The sequence below is a fragment of the Camelina sativa genome, chromosome 10 (genome assembly GCF_030686135.1).
Source record: "Camelina sativa cultivar CO46 ecotype springtype chromosome 10, ASM3068613v1".
Classification (NCBI taxonomy): Eukaryota; Viridiplantae; Streptophyta; class Magnoliopsida; order Brassicales; family Brassicaceae; genus Camelina; species Camelina sativa.
Genome location: NC_141889.1, coordinates 10,447,058 through 10,462,997, shown reverse-complemented (window position 1 = coordinate 10,462,997; position 15,940 = coordinate 10,447,058). Strand labels below are relative to the sequence as shown.

At 36.1% G+C, this 15,940-nt stretch overlaps 3 protein-coding genes and 2 pseudogenes across 7 annotated transcripts; 3 read left to right on the top strand and 2 right to left on the bottom strand.

Moving 5' to 3' along the window:
* Positions 1–2,527: 2,527 nt before the first annotated feature.
* Positions 2,528–5,255, top strand: LOC104718488 (9-cis-epoxycarotenoid dioxygenase NCED2, chloroplastic pseudogene; annotated as a pseudogene). Its single transcript, XR_015569037.1, has one exon. The product of XR_015569037.1 is annotated as a 9-cis-epoxycarotenoid dioxygenase NCED2, chloroplastic pseudogene (transcript).
* Positions 5,256–6,597: 1,342 nt separating this feature from the next.
* On the bottom strand, positions 6,598–9,591 carry LOC104718487 (glycolate oxidase 3). Of its 2 annotated transcripts, none has more exons than XM_010436246.3 (12): positions 9,286–9,591; positions 8,850–9,009; positions 8,629–8,753; positions 8,406–8,452; positions 8,237–8,314; positions 8,039–8,163; positions 7,889–7,955; positions 7,738–7,800; positions 7,579–7,648; positions 7,376–7,476; positions 7,175–7,279; positions 6,598–6,970 (listed from the first exon to the last, which is right to left on the bottom strand). In XM_010436246.3, exons 2-12 carry the CDS (start codon positions 8,984–8,986, stop codon positions 6,782–6,784), a joined length of 1,107 nt encoding a protein of 368 aa, XP_010434548.2. In that variant the 5' UTR covers positions 8,987–9,009; positions 9,286–9,591; the 3' UTR covers positions 6,598–6,781. The 2 variants fall into 2 exon arrangements, with proteins under 2 accessions (XP_010434548.2, XP_087326326.1); XM_087470200.1 differs by having other exon boundaries at positions 9,186–9,297.
* A 332-nt stretch (positions 9,592–9,923) lies between these two features.
* Positions 9,924–11,913, top strand: LOC104718484 (protease Do-like 5, chloroplastic). Of its 2 annotated transcripts, none has more exons than XM_010436244.2 (8): positions 9,924–10,378; positions 10,483–10,617; positions 10,700–10,762; positions 10,855–10,944; positions 11,039–11,161; positions 11,261–11,348; positions 11,428–11,502; positions 11,614–11,913. In XM_010436244.2, the coding sequence occupies exons 1-8, from the start codon at positions 10,088–10,090 to the stop codon at positions 11,718–11,720; spliced, it is 972 nt and encodes a 323-aa protein (XP_010434546.1). In that variant the 5' UTR covers positions 9,924–10,087; the 3' UTR covers positions 11,721–11,913. The 2 variants fall into 2 exon arrangements, 1 of the variants encoding a protein (XP_010434546.1); XR_015569038.1 differs by having other exon boundaries at positions 9,952–10,378; positions 10,700–10,757.
* Positions 11,807–12,334, bottom strand: LOC104718485 (uncharacterized). Its single transcript, XM_010436245.2, has one exon. It carries the CDS (start codon positions 12,332–12,334, stop codon positions 11,999–12,001), a length of 336 nt encoding a protein of 111 aa, XP_010434547.1. The 3' UTR covers positions 11,807–11,998.
* Positions 12,335–13,018: 684 nt separating this feature from the next.
* LOC104718483 (KH domain-containing protein At4g18375-like) lies at positions 13,019–15,885 on the top strand (annotated as a pseudogene). The gene is made up of 8 exons (XR_015569036.1): positions 13,019–13,151; positions 13,368–13,988; positions 14,073–14,571; positions 14,672–14,890; positions 14,967–15,191; positions 15,269–15,315; positions 15,407–15,503; positions 15,584–15,885. The product of XR_015569036.1 is annotated as a KH domain-containing protein At4g18375-like (transcript).
* Positions 15,886–15,940: the final 55 nt, after the last annotated feature.

The window sequence follows — 15,940 nt, the reverse complement described above, 5'->3', positions numbered from 1 at the left end:
TATTGCATTTTTCTAGTCAAAAAACTCGATGATGGTTTTAGTTTTATAGCCTAATGTAAGGTCTTCTCTAACAAGTAAATAAACTGCCATTAATCTTTCCATAGTAAATAATCTTTCTATAGCTCCAATTATTTGAGAAAATTGAATATAGCGTATTACTATGTTTAAATAGATCATCAATTTATCAAAAAAAAAATGATCAGTTAATAAAAGAAATTGTGAGATTACAACGTTAGAAGACAATTGATTTAGCATCATTATGGGATCAAACATATCACCGCTTTTTGTGCCTTTTGCCCATAGTTTACAAAAATACTACTATCACTTACTTTTTTCCTTCAAAATATCACTACGTACCAACATGTGTTTTGTTTTGTAAATTATCATTTCTAGTACGTATGATCATCTACTTATATGTTCCCTTTTAACCTGATAACCCAAAACAGCAGGCGCCTAAAAATTTAATAATACTAGCATTCATTAAATAATGAAAAAGCATAATTACCACATTAATCGCAACAAAATCCAGCAATATTTTTATAGATGAAGATTATGTTGTCATACTCTTTATCATAACATTATATTGTCATACATGTAGGCCAAAGTATTTAGGTTTTTTTTTGTTCCTAGGTTTAACAACATATATATTAAGGTGGGCAAAAAAATCGAAATCCGAAAAACGGAACCCAACCAAACCGAAATAAATGGTTTGGTTTGGTTATGGTTAAAACTAAAAATCCGTTTGGTTTTCATTTTAATTAACCATTTGGTTTAGGTTTGGTCTGGTTAAAAACCGTAAAACCGAATGGTTTATTTGGTTTTTTATAAAAATTTAGGATAATTAGATATAATTACTAATTAGTTTCTCAAACTTATAAATTTATATTGTATAACAATATAAGTAATTTTTTTCTTTATTGGGGTTTAATTATTGATCTCCTGTTAATCTATCGAATTACAAAATCTTAACCTAAGTTTCTATTCCCTAACCTATATATATTCATAATTACTTTTATGCTTATTTTTAGTTATGTATCAACTATTTATTTTTTAAAAGCATGAAATAACCGTTAAAAACCGGAATCAAATCGAAACCGAACCAAACTGTGATACATTTGGTTTTTATATGGTTTCATTTCTGATGAAACCGAAAAAACCATAGACCGAAAAAACTGAACCGTAACCAAACCGAATTACATATGGTTTCTTTATGATTTCATTTTTATAAAACCAAAAAAACCAAACCGAAAAACTGAACGTCCATCCCTACATTATAAATTTCGGTTAGTGTATTCAGTTTGGTTTGATGGGTACTATAGTCTCAGCATCTTTATGTGCATTGAATCTGAACATCCATACATCAAATCTTGACTCGTCTTTTTTTCCGGATTCGCTTTTTGAATTGTAATCACATGATGTCAAAAAAAAAACTGTAATCAGATACATCAATTAGGATCAACAAATAATTATATTAAAAATGAATGTTTCTGAAAGCTTTATAATATTAATTAGGTACTGGCTAGAGTGAACAAGCATTACTGTAAATTATAATTCTTAGCGTTATTATGTGGCAAAAGAAGCACATATTTAGATAAACTATACTTAATTGACTGAACTGTTACAAAGCAAGGCTAAAACTATTTAACAGAAATCATAATCTATATAAAATGGCTGGATAGAGTACATTTGTGTGATAAAATCTAAAATTTTTGAGTATTATAATTTTTAGAAACCCTCAAATGAGAGAAACAAAAATCACAACTGACAATTCCAACACCTGACCGACCTAGGGAGAGAGGCACTAGTTTATCCTCTACGTCCATTTACACTATCACCAACAGCAGCAATCCTGTAAGGTTAATTTAAAAATTAAAAAAAAAATGTATATTATTTTAATCATATTTATATATTGAAGTGACCTTAGTTCTCTACTTATTGACACATAATCCTAATTATTATTATTTTCTGGTAAGAAATGTTCTGCATGTTCTATGTTCTTCTCAACGTTCGTATGCTTATTTATTATTTGTATATTCATTAAAAATATTGCTATAAATCTATTATTCACGTATACTTTAGAGAAAAAAATTATCAGCTATTGAAATACGGCAAAATACATAACCACACCTGCCAATTATAATAAAGGAAATTCAACTATACAAACTATATATTACATGATTACATATATGAAATATATGATATTATGTACTTGATATCATATATATAGAATCTCGGTTTGTTAGACCATTTATGCCGGTCATATACACCTAACATCGTATACTTCGTATATGTGGCTATACAATACATATAGTTATATAGTTGAGTGTCCTATAACATAATTGGTATGTATGGCGATGCATTCCGTATTCCGTATATGACAATCTTTTTTCCTATACTTTAGTTATATGTTGTGAGTTCACGTGTTGGCTTAGTGATATACACACGTGGTATCTTCGTCCACGCATTTATATGAGGAGGACTTCCTCCTGCTTCATTTCTTCTCTCGAGAATTTCAAATTTTATTTATTACTGCTACTGATCTCTTCGTATTTGTTGAGAAAGGTACTTTCTTGAAACTTTAGGATCTTCTCTTTCTTCTATCAAGTTTTTAATTCGTTAATTAATTTATTTATTTTAGATCTCAATCGGTTACCAAGTTTCCAAAGAGCAAGTTTCATAACAGTAGTGATCGTTTTAAACCCTCAATTTGAAATTATCTACTTCAACGCTGGTTTGGTTTACTTCAATAACCGGCTCTTTTTTGGTTGTTCGTCATTTATAAAGCATGATTTATATCATTTGGAGAATTTATCATCCTTAAACATCAGTTTTTGATTGATGAGTACACAGATAATACATAATGTTGAAGCTAGTGTATTTTAAATATTTGGAAGAAAAAAAAAATAGTTATCATCTTTTGTCAACAAGATGAATGTAATCTTCTGTTTTATTGGATTCCAACAGATAAAATAGCTAAAAGCCTAAAACTATCAGAAATAACATATAGCTAAAAGCTTAAAACTATATATTTATCATTTAAATATAACATTAAATTTGAAATTTCTCCACACAAAGAAGTAAAAAAAATCACAAAGTATTCATCTGTACGACTTCAAATGTTTTCATTTTATTATTTTGTTGCCGCATGCGGCATGCTTATGTCATTAGTCATTTACTCATTACTCTCCTCTATTTCTCTCTTTCTTACCCAACTCTATATAAGATTTCTCCTTCTTCTTTTTTTCTTCTCATCGAAATTTCCTCTCTCTCTTCTCTCTACTCTCTTCTCTCTTCTCTCACCCTTCGGACCAGAACAAAAAAAAGAAACAATCAGTGAGAGTGTCTAAACCTTTCAATAACTACTATCAAAACAAACAAAACCATGGTCTCTCTTCTTACAATGCCGATGAGTGGTGGTGCTAAAACATGGCCTCAAACCCAAACTCATTTGGGCTTTCGGCCCATTAAAAGAAAGCCGAATGTTGTTATTAAATGCACGGTGCAGATCGACGTTACGGACTTAACCCAAAAACGCCAGTTATTTACACCTCGAACCACCGTGACTCCGCCTCAACATAATCCTCTCCGGCTTAACATTTTCCAAAAAGCGGCGGCCATCGCTATCGACGCCGCTGAGCGCGTTTTGATCTCACGTGAGCAAGATACTCCTCTTCCCAAAACCGCCGATCCACGTGTTCAAATCGCCGGGAACTATTCCCCGGTACCTGAATCTCCCGTCCGGCGAAACATCACCGTCGATGGAACAATCCCTGACTGCATTGACGGAGTCTATGTCCGTAACGGCGCAAATCCCATGTTCGAGCCAATAGCTGGGCACCATTTATTCGACGGAGACGGTATGGTTCACGACGTTAAAATAACCAACGGTTCAGCTAGCTACGCGTGCCGGTTTACTAAAACCGAGAGATTGGTTCAAGAGAAACGATTGGGTCGACCGGTTTTTCCGAAAGCAATCGGCGAGCTTCACGGCCACTCGGGAATCGCACGTTTAATGCTGTTTTACGCGCGTGGGCTTTGCGGTCTCATCAACAACCAAAACGGTGTCGGAGTAGCAAACGCCGGTTTGGTTTACTTCAATAACCGGCTTTTAGCTATGTCAGAAGACGATTTACCTTACCAATTAAAAATAACTAAAACCGGCGATCTCCAAACCGTTGGACGTTACGACTTCGACGGTCAGTTAAATTCCGCTATGATCGCCCACCCGAAACTCGACCCGGTTACGAAGGAGCTTCACGCGTTAAGCTACGACGTCATAAAGAAGCCTGACCTGAAATACTTCAGATTCTCGCCGGACGGCGTTAAATCGCCGGAATTGGAGATCCCGCTCGAAACCCCGACGATGATCCATGATTTCGCAATTACGGAGAATTTCGTGGTGATTCCAGACCAGCAAGTCGTGTTCAAGCTCGGCGAGATGATTCCCGGTAAATCTCCGGTGGTTTTCGACGGAGAAAAGGTTTCGCGGTTGGGGATAATGCACAAAGACGCGACGGAGGCTTCTGAGATCATCTGGGTGAATTCGCCGGAGACGTTCTGTTTCCATCTCTGGAACGCGTGGGAATCGCCGGAGACGGAGGAGATCGTGGTGATCGGGTCGTGTATGACGCCGGCGGATTCGATCTTCAACGAGAGAGACGAGAGCTTGAGGAGCGTCTTGTCAGAGATCAGGATAAACCTCAGGACGCGTGAAGCCACGCGCCGGGCTTTGTTGGTTAATAACGAGGATGTGAATTTAGAGATCGGTATGGTTAACCGGAACCGGTTAGGTAGAAAAACCCGGTTCGCGTTTTTGGCTATCGCTGATCCTTGGCCAAAAGTTTCCGGTTTCGCTAAGGTCGATCTTTCCACCGGAGAGATGAAAAAGTACATTTACGGCGGGGAGAAATACGGCGGTGAACCGTTTTTCTTGCCCGGTGGTGACGGCGGAGAAAATGAAGATGACGGTTATATATTTTGTCACGTTCATGACGAAGACAAAGAGACGTCGGAGCTTCAGATTATTAATGCCGGTAGTTTAGAGCTTGAAGCTACGATTAAGCTACCGTCTAGAGTACCGTATGGGTTCCATGGCACATTTGTGGATTCGAGTGAACTCGTGGATCAATTATAATAATTATTGTAATGTTTGATGATGTTATAAATTAGAAAAAATTGATAGGTTTGATATAGTTTGATCGATCGATTGTTCTAACGATTTATACAAGTTAGTAACGAATGGTTAGATTATATGATTTGGCTTTCTTCGGACATGCATCGTAGAGACAGAGACATATGTTTAAAACATAAAGAAATACTAACATTTTGTTCTTGAACCAGTTCCCGTCCTAGAAGCCAGAATTAACATAATACGTAGAAAAATAAAAACTCAGAATTAAAATATGTTATAAAGAAATTGACTATGCAATATGACTTGATTATCATGCGATCCTGTTTTTTTTTATACTTCAGTTCACGTAATTGCGTAACACTTGGTTATTGTGTTATTTTAGTGAGCCATTTCTATAGAACAATTGCCTTTCATTGTTATCTCATGAACAATTGTTCCGTAAATGGCTTAATATATATGCATGGGTTCTGATTAGGATCATTTGCGTTCACCGGTTCATGCATTGACTCTGTATAGCATTATAGAAACTTAGCTGTAGTACTATCGAAGATGACTAATGCAATGACGAAACTGAAGAAATGACGATGAGAAAATCAGACGCAGATTTTCTCGTACGTACGTATATATACTGAAAACACCCGAAACCAGCAAAAGCCTGTTGAATATTCCCATAGATTCCGAAGTTTTCGAGCAATTTACAAATGATGGGCAACGTGTTTGTGGTATTAAGTGAATCCACGTCTGTATAAACTAGTTAATACTATATAGATACTATATTGCAAAGCGTATATGGTGGCCATAGAGTCGATATGTACGTATATATGTCTATATTATTGGACACAATCGGTGGGATTGTCAGATGAATGTATGAAGACGATGATGTCATGGACCTCATGGTATTTACAAACGTTGCATGGTTAATGTTACACGTACGTTGTAACCATTTCGTTTTATCCGAATTATTTGGTCCAAAATTGTTGTTATCTGTTGATGGTCGTCACGTAAAACAAATAGTTTATACAGTGAAGGTACACCCATATATTTCATCAGTTCTGTTATGTTCCATATGTGTAGTTCCATATCAGAAACCTCGAAACTACGTTTATTAAAAAAAAAAAATATAACAATTATAAAACAAGCAAAAAGTCAAAGTTCTATTTGGAGGAATAAAAAAGATTTGAATTCTGATGCCTTATAAAATATTGAGGTTGTAAAATATTATTGTATAGTAAATCAACATATTGAGGTTGAAGGAAGCTATTTATTGTTACTATATATATATATATATATATGTGGAGTAATGGAGCTATTTGTTGCTAATATATTTTTCTACACAAATAAAAGTACCTAAAATTAAATATAATTTTATCACATTTACAAGAAAATCACAATCTTAACTCTTAAAAGTTCAAATCCGAGTACTCAATTATGAAGCACTAGTGCTAGTCCCTCAACTTACATAGTACTTTTACCATCATGACGAATTGATTTATTGAAGTTAAGCTACAAATCTCATATCCAATTCTTTTACTTAATGAAAATATTCAATTATAAAGTTGGATGGGAATACATTATTGGATCACAAATTGAAACATCCATCTCTCTTTTCATTTCTCTGATGACCTTTAAAAGAAGTGAATAAGATGATCCCTACAGCTTGGCCGGGAGGTAATGAGGAGTGTCCCAATCAGTCTTGATGTGGTTTCGACTGATCTCTCTCAGGGAACGGCAGCCACTTAGTGCCATTGTCAGCTCAAACTCGTCTCTTAGCATTTGCAGCATCTTCCTCACTCCCGCTTCTCCATCCGCTGCAAGCGAGAACAAGCTCGGCCTCCCGACCTAATCGAACAAAAGTACAATACAAAAACAAAGGTTATGTTTGGGTTTGTTTTGAATATTTTATAATTTTGAGGCACAATGGGAAAAAGAGGTAAAAAAGGGTTACTCCAATAAAAATTAATAATGAAGGGATCAAGTTGAAAAGGATAAGAGCAAAAGAGGGGATACTACAAGAGCTAAAGAGTATGTGATGAATGAACTTACAAAGACACCTGAAGCGCCAAGAGCCAAGGCCTTAAAGACATCGGTTCCACGGCGAACCCCACCATCAAGAAAAACCGGTATCCGACCCTCCACGGCTTTCACTACCTGCGATTTTTGCTCCATTTATCAATAAAGAGAGCTGAAACCTTTATGTGAAAACAGTTTTCAATCTAAATCCACTTAAAAAGTTAAAAGGACTACCTCTTCCAGGGCCATGATAGTTGCAGGGACATAATCGAGCTGACGTGCTCCGTGGTTAGAGACTATTATCCCTGCAGCTCCATATTCAACAGCAATTCTTGCTGCCAAAATTTCAAATGATCAGAGTTAGTTTTCTAATCATTATGAAACTTTATGTAAACGGTTAATGCATATTTTTATCATTCTTAGTACTGTTTTCTTACCATCCTCAGCTGTAATAACACCCTTGACAAGAATTGGCAAGCTTGTGATAGATTGGAGCCACTTTATATCCTGTAAGAAAAGAACAGACAGCGAGATTATTATGTACATGAATCTTGGTGGGCAATAAACAAAGAGTTGATCTTGTTCCATATTCTGACCTTCCAACTTAGTGACTGATCAACTTGACCAGCAACATATGAAGCTAGCCCTGAGTCATCCGTCTGCAATTTTCAACAGAGCAAAACAACAAGTATTAGTAATTGAGCTATTAGATCGAATTTAAGTTTGTTATATGTCTTATCTTATAACCTTGACTATTTTCCCAAGATCCAACCCTTCGAAGTTCTTCAACGTAAGACCTCGAGGTAGTGCGAATCTGTAAGATAACAACCATCAAGTAAACCAAAAGATCTTAACAAACCAAATTGGTTTAATGTGATGGTGTGAAGTTTCATTCACCTGTTTTTGATGTCGGATTCTCTTCTTCCAAGCCTTGGAGTATCAACGGTAAGAGCGATCGCTTTAAATCCAGCTTCTTCAGCTCTTTTCACAAGCTGTCTTACCACATTTCTATCCTTATACACCTGCATCAAGAGAACAAACAGACGATTCAAAGCCAAATTTTCAAAAGAACAATTAGAACTATATGAAACTTACATAAAGTTGGAAAAAACGAATCCCGGGTCCTGTGGAAGCAACTTCCTCAACACTACAAGTAGCCCATGAAGATAAAGTCTGAAAACATCAAAGAATACAGAACATGAATACATAAAATAGATAGATATCTAATCAGGTGAAAGAGACAGAGACGACAAAGAATCAAAACCATGATTGTTCCAGCAGCAGAAGTAGCTCTCGCGGTTGCAAGCTCGCCTACAACGATAACAAAACCACTTCCCATAGTGAACTCAAGATCTTTAACAGTATAACAATCTAAGCTAAGAACATCAGATAAAGTTACTCTAAACCAAAGTATTCTTCTTGACAAGATTGTCTTTTGGTTACACACATTTACACAACTCTGGAAAGAAAGACTTATGATTACTTACCATCAGGATGAGCCATTTTCTGCATTGCAGTAGGAGCAATCATGATCGGCATAGAAGTGTTAAACCCTAAAACCGTAGTGCTCACGTCAATCTTGCTTACATCGATAAGAATCCGAGGCCTGAATCTGTTTTCCAACTCATAAAACAAACACAAAGACAATTACAATTCCCCCAAATAACAATCAAACTTTTTGTTGTGTGTAATTGTTTGTTTGCCTTACAAGATCCTAGAGAAAGCATTTCGATTCTCCTGAAGTGTCCATTGATCCTCTGCACCTGATGCATAGTAATCATAAACCATCTTTGGTAGTTTCTCCTTTGCTATCTTCTCATACTCCATCACGTTTGTTATCTCCATTTTTTTTTTTTTTTGTGTGTTTCCTGTCACGAAAAGTTATATGATTACAGCTTATCATCATCAATATCACTTTGTAAAAAATTGCCTGAATTCAAGAAATCAGAAACAGAAAAAAAAAAAACGAGACTGACACTTAAAAAAGGTCAATCCAACACTCAACAGTACAAACAAGTAATCAAAGAATCATAAAAAATCTAACCCAGATTCTAAATCACAGGATCTTGACTCGTTGGATTATCGATTAAAATCCAATAATCAAATGAACGATCATGAACAAGAAAAAGTAACAGAGAGCGTACCTTAAGAGGCCTAGAGAGCGACTTTGGTCTTCTCGTGAAGGTGGCGAAGAAAAAAAATGTAAATTGAATATTCCTGATATGGACACACTCTTAAGTCACAAAGACACATACGTCTCTGTGTGTATTTGTCAGTGTGATTGGTCACGTGATGGGTCCGTTTCCAAGAAACACTAGTTCACTAATTTTACAACATTAGTTTAAGACCCACTATCGATAAGATCTAAACCAAATTAGTCATTTGTGTTTTTGGCCCCAATTTTGTGAATGGGGTGTTGTTGAAACGATGTTGATATCTTAATGTTATGCAAGTGGTACAAGTGTATCACTAACACTAGCTATATAAAAGTTTTAAACAAAGAATATCTGAGCTTTCATCAAAGCTCACTCCCACCTTTTCTGACCAAAAGAAAACATATATGAGATGGTTAAGTTGTTAATGAATCATCCTCTGGATTCAATAGTCACAGGGAGTCACAGAGCAACAAGAGTCACTGCACAAGATGCATGCATAGCTAGTAGTAATCAATCATGAACCAATGTATTAGTATCTAACTTCTCCTTTGTAAATTAATCACCACATATAAGTCACTCTGTGTGTAAACATATGTGTGTGCTTGTCACGTGACGATGGTTAATACATCCTAAAATGAATCCGGTTAACAAATTGTTCAATTAGAACCAAACCGAAATTTACTCTCTCTCTGTCTCTGCCTTATCATCATCATCTCTGAGTGGAAGCTTGAGTGAGAGCCATTGTAGAAGTGCTCCTAGAAAAGGAAGAAGAAGAGAAGAAGAAGAAGCCATGACTATGGCTCTTGCTTCTTCCAAAGCTTTTTCCTCAATCTTCTATACTGTAGCTCCAATTAACCGGTCGTATTTTGTGTTAGCGTGCTCCGGTTCGAATCATATAGACGTCGTTGATCGGAGAAGAAGAAGAATCGTCATCTTCGGTTCGAGTTTGGCGCTCGCGTCGACTCTGCTTGGTTCCAACCAACAGAGACTTCCGGTGGAATCTGCGATCGCATTGGAGCAATTGAAAGAAAAAGAAGATGAGCTTGAGGAAGAAGAAGATAGAAATGTCAATCTCTTTCAGGTTTTGCCTTAATCTTTCCTTGAAAAGCTTTATTTTTTTCGTCTCTCTGATATAAAAAGATTCACAATTTTGCTTTTTTTTTTTTTTTTTTTTTTTTTTTGTAGAAAACTTCATCGTCTGTTGTTTACATAGAAGACATTGAGCTGCCTAAAACGTCTTCTGGTGATTTTACTGATGAGGAAAATGCAAAGATCGAAGGCACAGGTTCAGGCTTCGTTTGGGATAAGCTTGGTCACATTGTAGGCAAAACTACCTCCATCTGTTATGTTTCTGTGTTCTGAATCCTTGGAGAACTAAAAGCTTGTATCTTGTACAATGTAGGTAACAAACTATCATGTCATTGCCAAGTTAGCTACAGATCAGATTGGTTTACAACGTTGTAAGGTCTCCATCTTCTTTATTTCAATAGTAGCTTAAAAATCACAAAGCCATGTCAAGTAAGTTACGAAGCAATCACAGTTTGGTTGTTTGTGTAGGTGTCTCTAGTTGATGCTACGGGAACAAGATTTACCAAGGACGGGAGAATTGTGGGTCTTGATCCAGATAATGATCTAGCTGTGTTGAAGGTAATTTCTAAGCAAATGTTGTGGAACACATTTTTAGACCATTTGAGTCATACTTGTATAGTCCTTTTTTTACTATTGTTCTATATATATCCAGATTGAAACCGAGGGTCGCGAACTAAATCCGGTTGTTCTTGGTACCTCGAATGACCTACGCGTAGGTCAAAGTTGCTACGCGATTGGGAACCCATATGGATATGAAAACACCTTGACAATAGGGGTAAGAGTAATAAGAAAGATCCTGAGTTTGTGTTCATATAGACAATCTAAAGTCTAAACATTTCACTTGAATGTGGATTGTTATAATGGGGCTCTGTAGGTAGTGAGTGGGTTGGGAAGAGAGATACCATCACCTAATGGGAAGAGTATTCGAGAAGCTATTCAAACAGATGCTGATATTAACTCAGGTAACTCACAAACATGTCTATCAACTTTCTCATCCCATTTAGTTGTATGAAACTCACAGATTTTGGTTATGTAATATAGGTAATTCTGGAGGGCCATTGCTTGATTCTTATGGCCATACTATAGGCGTAAACACTGCAACGTTCACCCGAAAAGGTGAAATATGATCTTTTACCAAATCTAAGAACATAACCATAACTCTGTTCTTTGATTCGATGCTTTTGTCGACATGCATAACATAGAAGTGAATAATTTTTGTTGTTGCAGGGAGTGGTATGTCTTCCGGTGTGAACTTTGCTATTCCCATTGACACAGTTGTCCGAACAGTACCCTACCTCATTGTGTATGGAACAGCTTACAGAGACAGATTCTGAAGAAAAAACAAAACATCTTCTTGTTGTTGATAATACAATATAAGAGGTTTCAGACTTTCTGTCTTCTAAATGTAAATACAAAAAAATTCCAAAAGAGTTTCCGATGCATGTATGTATACATTTAACTTCACAAAAACATGTGAAACATTGGTCATACAAGGACATGGAATATAGTTTTTGAATTTGGGCATAATGAAGAGACTACTACATCCAAGATAAGAAGAAGACTATTATTGGTTACAACATTAATGAGAAATTTGGGAAGATTCTAAGCTCTACTATTTCAGCTGAATCAATGAGAGCTGTTCCTCGATAGAGCAATCGACATGACAAGACGTTCTGCAAGAGGAAGGGATTAAGATCATACCAAGACAACGCTGTTCAGTAGGTGAAGGAGATGATCTTCTTATGCTACGGTACTCAACAGTGTCTTGGAGAATTATGTTTCCTTGCTTGTCAATACAATGGAAATTGCCAAGGAAGAATCTCCCGTCTTTGGTTCCTACTAGCATCTGACGGAACAAGAGCTTCTTCACTCGTGCTATCGGATCTAAATCTGACCCTTCAGAGGTCGACGCAACAATGTTGGTGCTTCTCTCTGCTTCTTGTTCCATAACAGGCTCCTTATTCTTGTTATATGCTTTAAACCAAAAAACAAGCGTAAACATCAATAACACAAAATGGGAACAATCAACTTTATGTAGAAACAGAGTAACATTAGAATCTTTATAGATGTAACTAACCAAAGTTCTAAACTTTTTAACACCATCTGGTTCTTGGCTCAATCATTCAAACAGGGTTGCTTCCAGAATCTAAAAGTCTAAATAGATAACACATATGAACCAAAATCCAATTAATTTCCCCAGGAGAAATCCTAATTTCACAACTTTCGAGTCTAGCGATGCAAACAGAAGTGGGAAAACAAAAAGAGACTTCACATTGATGAAGTAAATTCAAAACTGAGGGTACCGAAAAATAGTCAATGCCCTTACACACGAATAATAAGAGGGAGTTGGGGATAAAGATCAAACCTTTAGGGCTTTCTGTCTTTGGTTCTTGATTACAGAGTTTTTCTTATTGTTAAGTTAAGACCGAGAGAGAGGAGAAGAAAGCTCAAAAACAAAAGGCTTTGTATACATAATTACATTTTAGTCCCTATACTTTTAAAATATTTTTTCTTTCTCATTTTTGACTTTTGATGTCAATTTACGCCCTGTGGTCAATAATAATCGAAAACAACAATCTTTTGCACGAAATTGGTTGGGTTCTTATTAGTCAATTAAAAGATAACGTGACCCATTCGAAAATAAATAAAAACACAGGTTTGGTCTTAACTCTTAACCGAAGAGATCTTTTCTTCCGTTATCATCTTCCGAAGGGCTTTCTCCGACCGATCTCAAAAGTTGTTTCTGTTCACCTCGAAGAATCTCTGTATGAAAATCTCTCCCATTGTCTTACTAACCCTTTTTTAGATACTTTCGAATGTCTTGTGAACTTCAAAGTTGAACACTTTTGTCACTTTGATTTCGTCTAGTTTCACCCAAACAATTCTCGGACTTGAATTAGTCTTAAATCTCAATTGTTCTTAGAAAAAGTTTGTTCCTTTGCGTGCTTTTCAATCACCATTTGATCTTAATCTGTTTCCAGGTTCTAAATCTTTTGACACTAACAATGGTTGAGCGCAAGAAACGGAAACAAAATCAAAGAAACAACAATGATGGCAAGAGGAATCAAAAGAGACGAGTTTCACATAATAATAATGAAAAGATCAATAGAGATGAGCTTGTGGTTTACAGAATCTTATGCCCTATTGATGTCGTTGGAGGTGTTATAGGTAAGAGTGGTAAAGTCATAAATGGTATTAGGCATGACACAAAAGCAAAGATCAAAGTTTTTGATCAGTTACCTGGTTGCAGCGACAGAGTGATCACAATCTATTGCTCTGTTAAAGAGAGAAAAGATGAAGAAATCGAAACTATAACCGAGCCTCTTTGTTGTGCACAAGATGCTCTTCTTAAAGTACATGATGCAATTGTAGCTAGTGCTGGAGAGAACACTAAGAATAAGTCTAATAATAAGATAGATAGAGATGTTAATCAGGAATGCCGTTTTTTAGTACCCTATAGTCAATGTTCTAGTGTGATTGGTAAAGCTGGTTCGAATATTAAGATGATTAGAAGTAGTACTGGAGCTAGTGTTAAGGTTGTTTCCAAAGATGTTTCGGATCCTTCACATGCTTGTGCTATGGAATCTGACAATATTGTTGTGGTTAGTATCTCAAATGTTTGCAGTTTATGTTACCTGTTTGTAGCTATTTTTTATTGATGTTTTCATCTTTTCTCTATCAAATAGATATCTGGTGAGTCTGAGTCCGTGAAGAAAGCACTTTTCGCCGTTTCTGCAATCATGTACAAGATCAGTGCTCGTGAAAAGATTCCTTTAGATTCAACCAGCCAAGATGTTACAGCTAGTAGTATAGTTTCATCAGATCTTTCTAATTCTGTTTACTCAAATCAGGATCATATTCTTCAGCACAAGGCGAGTGTTCTGTCATATTTCAATGCACTACATGTATCTGACTTTCAAGGTTATGCAGTGACCGCTGCGAATCCAATGCCTGTTTTTTGCTTCATCTCTACCTGTTGTGACTCATGGTTTTGGCGGGTCTTTCAGAACAGAAGAGTTGGTTTTAAAAGTGTTGTGCCCTTTGTCCAACATTACCCGTGTAATCGGGAAAGAAGGATCAACCATTGAAAGAATAAGAGAAGCAAGTGGTTCTCGTATTGAAGTTAATGACTCCAGAACTAAGTGTGGTGATGATGATTGTGTTATCATTGTCACTGCTACTGAGGTTTGGTTCTGCTTTTTTATCTTTACTTTATAAGTTATGGAGGTATTGTTTTGTTGTTTGAGTTCTTCTTTCCCTTTTTGTGTGCGTTTTTTTTCTTCAGTCTCATGATGATATGAAGTCTATGGCTGTTGAAGCTGTTCTTCTTTTGCAAGAGAGTGTCAATGATGATGATGCAGAAGAAGTTAAGACGCAACTTCTTGTTCCTTCTAAGGTTATTGGATGCGTTATAGGGAAAAGTGGCTTGGTCATTAACGAAATAAGGAAAAGGAACATTGCTAATATCCATATCTCGAAAGGGAATAGGGATGACCGCGTTGAGGTTATAATCCTTATTGAAATTTTTAAATTCTTGTTTTCTTCTGTTGCTTTGTATTCGAGTTGTTTATATCCATTAGGTATTGGGTGAAGTCAGCAGTGTGAGAGATGCTCTCATTCAGATTGTTCTAAGACTTCGAGAAGATGTTTTAGGAGATAGAGACTGTGTTGCTGCTAGGAAACTTCCTGCAAGATCTGATAATTATAGTTTCTTCTCGGGTAGTACTAACGCGGGTTGTACACTTCCGTCGTTCAAGTCTTCAACGGCTTCTACAAGTGGTTTCCATGGTTATGGAAGCTTCTCGGTAAAGTCACATATTGAAATTTGTTGAATCTCTCTTATGGTCAATACCATACTCATGACTTAGTTTTTAATAAACAGGCAGAAGATAACGGTTTTGGGTCACTTGGTCCATACTCATTTGGACGGTAAGTTAGCAAACAAAAACTAAGAAGTTGGTATCTCTCTTTATCATTTTAGACTCTTCTTCTCTGTAAAATGATCTTTCTTTGTTTATAGATTGCATTCATCTTCTGTTCTGGAGATTCTAATCCCGGCAAATGCAATGAGTAAAGTTATGGGCAAAGGAGGATGCAATTTGGAAAACATAAGAAGGGTCTGTTTCTGAAATCTTTTGATGAGTTTGCTCTTCTTATTCCATTTGGCAATAACCCTCTCTCTATGTCTCTCCTTCAGATATCAGGAGCGTTGATAGAAATTTCTGTTTTGAAAACTTCACATGGTGATCACATTGCTCTCCTATCCGGCACACTTGAACAGATGCGTAGTGCAGAGAACTTGTTCCGAGCTTTTATTTTGTCCACTTGAAAACATAGTTTTAGGATCATTTGGACCGAGATTAATTTTTTTGCTTTTGCTTAATACTCAATTATGTTAACGTAATCAAATATGTATATGTTTGTGTTGAGCACATGTACATACGGACGAATACAAACAACATACTTATTATATAGTATATAAATATGATTGATTCTTTTGTTCGCTTTCCCAATTTATAATATATGTACGATCATAACAAGAAAGCTTAATAAT